We start from the raw sequence: 2,201 nt of genomic DNA, 5'->3' as shown, positions 1-2,201 counted from the left end.
ACTGAGCAAGCTAGCAACTCCCACATACATACCGCAGAGCTGAAACCCAGTACGTCTGCAGGGGCAACATGAATGCATGGCACCGCGCGCTGCACGCAAAAAAGGGTAGACAGATAGACAGCGATCACATATGAGCATGAAATATATATATAATATTATAGTATATATATAGTATACTATATATCATATATATATATATCAAGAGTACATAATCAGAGACCCCCAATAAACTCGCCAATTATGTACTCTTGATATATTATTATATATATATATATAGTATATATATATATATATTATATATATATATAACAGAATAGGGATATATACGCAGTTTCACGGTATGAGTGATTCCCGTTTAGCAGGGTGCGTCTTCAATCGCAACCAGACCATTACCTGATCACCAAAACCAGACTGCCAGCTGAGGAATGGTTTTGGGTAAGTGCCAAAGATGCCGGCTGTTCCTTGCGCTCCGTCAATCTGCCGCACACCACCATCGAAATCGTTGAGTGCATCTGGAAAACATTGCAAAAAAATACGTTATCGTTATGTAAATAACGTGCCACGATATCATTAAATCTTATTCATAAAAACTTATCAAACTCTTATTATGTGTAAAAAAAAAAATCTATAACTCATATATAGATATTCCGATCTAAAGACAAATAGTAGTAGAAGTTGATAATACCAAAGTAGACTCCGTAGACAACGGCGGCGCCTGTGATCGCACCAAGGTACTGGCCCGTCCAGTAGAAGCAAACCTTGTGCCATGGCGTCCTGCCCAATATTGCCATGGCCAGCGTTATGGCTGGGTTGATGTGTCCACCTGGACAAGCGATAACGATGGTTTAGACTATAGAGTAACAGCATTACTGAAGACACCGTGGTGAAAAGAGAGGGAGAGAGAGAGGCGCGGAAAAGGGAAGAAAGAAGAAAGAAGGGAGAAAAAAAGAGAGAGAGAGACAGAGATGGAGAGAGGGAGAGAGGGAGAGAGAGAGGCGCGATGGAGGAAAGAAGGGAGAAAGAGAGAGAGACAGAGATGGAGAGAGGGAGAGAGAGAGGCGCAATGGAGGGAAGAAAGGAGAAAGAGAGAGAGACAGAGATGGAGAGAGGGAGAGAGAGAGGCGCAATGGAGGGAAGAAAGGAGAAAGAGAGAGAGACAGAGAGAGATGGAGAGAGGGAAAGAGAGAGAGACAGAGATAGAGAGAGAGGGAAAGAGAGAGACAGAGATAAAGAGAGGGAAAGAAAGAGACAGAGATAGAGAGAGAGAACAAGAGAGATAGAGATAGATATAGAGAGAGAGAGAGACAGAGATAAAGAGAGGGAAAGAGAGAGAGATATAGAGAGGGAAAGAGAGAGACAGAGATAGAGAGAGGGAAAGAGAGAGAGAGACAGCGATAGAGAGGGGAAAAGAGAGAGACAGAGATAGAGATAGAGAGGGGGAAAGAAAGGGAGAGAGAGAGAGAGAGAGAGAGAGAGGGAAAGCGAGAGACAGAGATACAGAGAGGGAAAGAGAGAGAGAGAGATAGACAGACAAACAAACAGACAGACGAGCGAGAGAGCGCACTGGAGGGAGAGACAGAGAAAGAGAGAAATAGAGAAAGGGGGAGAGAGGAGGAGGAGAGAGAGAGAGAGAAGGATATGGACGGATAAGTAAAGAAAGAAAGAGAGACGCGCTGGGAGAGCGAGAGAGCAAGATAGAGAGAAGATAGATAAAGAAAAGATAGATATATATATATATAGCAATGAAGGTATAGACCCAGAGACCGAGAGACAGCCTGTGTGGTTCAGCTACAACACGCTAGACGGCGCCAGCTTACCGGATACGCCCCCGCATACGTAGACTCCTAACATGACACCGAGCCACCATCCAAAGTTAACAGTGAGGAAGCCACCAGCTGTCTCTTTGCTGAGCACCACCTGCGCGATGGAACCACATCCTATCACCTGTCAAAAAACAACGACAACAGCAACGATGATTGTGGGACGAGCCTGACAAGTTGAGATTGTCACGTATTGTGTGTGCGCGTGCGTGCGTGCGTGCGTGCGTGCGTGCGTGCGTACGTGCGTTCATGATTCTGTATGTACTCACGCACGCTATGTTGACATCACCATCATCATCATCATCATCATCATCATCATCATCGTCATCCTCATCACCAAATATTACATGGCTCCCAGAGCTCCTATAATTCCTATATTTC

The 2,201-nt window shown here is 44.7% G+C and overlaps 1 protein-coding gene across 1 annotated transcript in view; it reads right to left on the bottom strand.

Moving 5' to 3' along the window:
- Nucleotides 1-333: 333 nt before the first annotated feature.
- Nucleotides 334-2,201, bottom strand: part of LOC106816897 (aquaporin-9-like) — a 3,323-nt gene continuing 1,455 nt past the window's right edge. Inside the window, exons 2-4 of the mRNA XM_014821539.1 lie at nt 1,818-1,944; nt 686-823; nt 334-512 (exon numbers count right to left, since the gene is read on the bottom strand). Of these exons, the coding sequence (XP_014677025.1) occupies nt 334-512; nt 686-823; nt 1,818-1,944 (444 nt within the window). The remainder of the gene's footprint in view (nt 513-685; nt 824-1,817; nt 1,945-2,201) is intronic.

Source organism: Priapulus caudatus, unplaced genomic scaffold, assembly GCF_000485595.1.
Source record: "Priapulus caudatus unplaced genomic scaffold, Priapulus_caudatus-5.0.1 Scaffold1523, whole genome shotgun sequence".
NCBI classification, from domain to species: Eukaryota; Metazoa; Priapulida; class Priapulimorpha; order Priapulimorphida; family Priapulidae; genus Priapulus; species Priapulus caudatus.
Note: the sequence above shows the minus strand (reverse complement) of the source record. Positions and strands in the feature narration are given on the sequence as shown.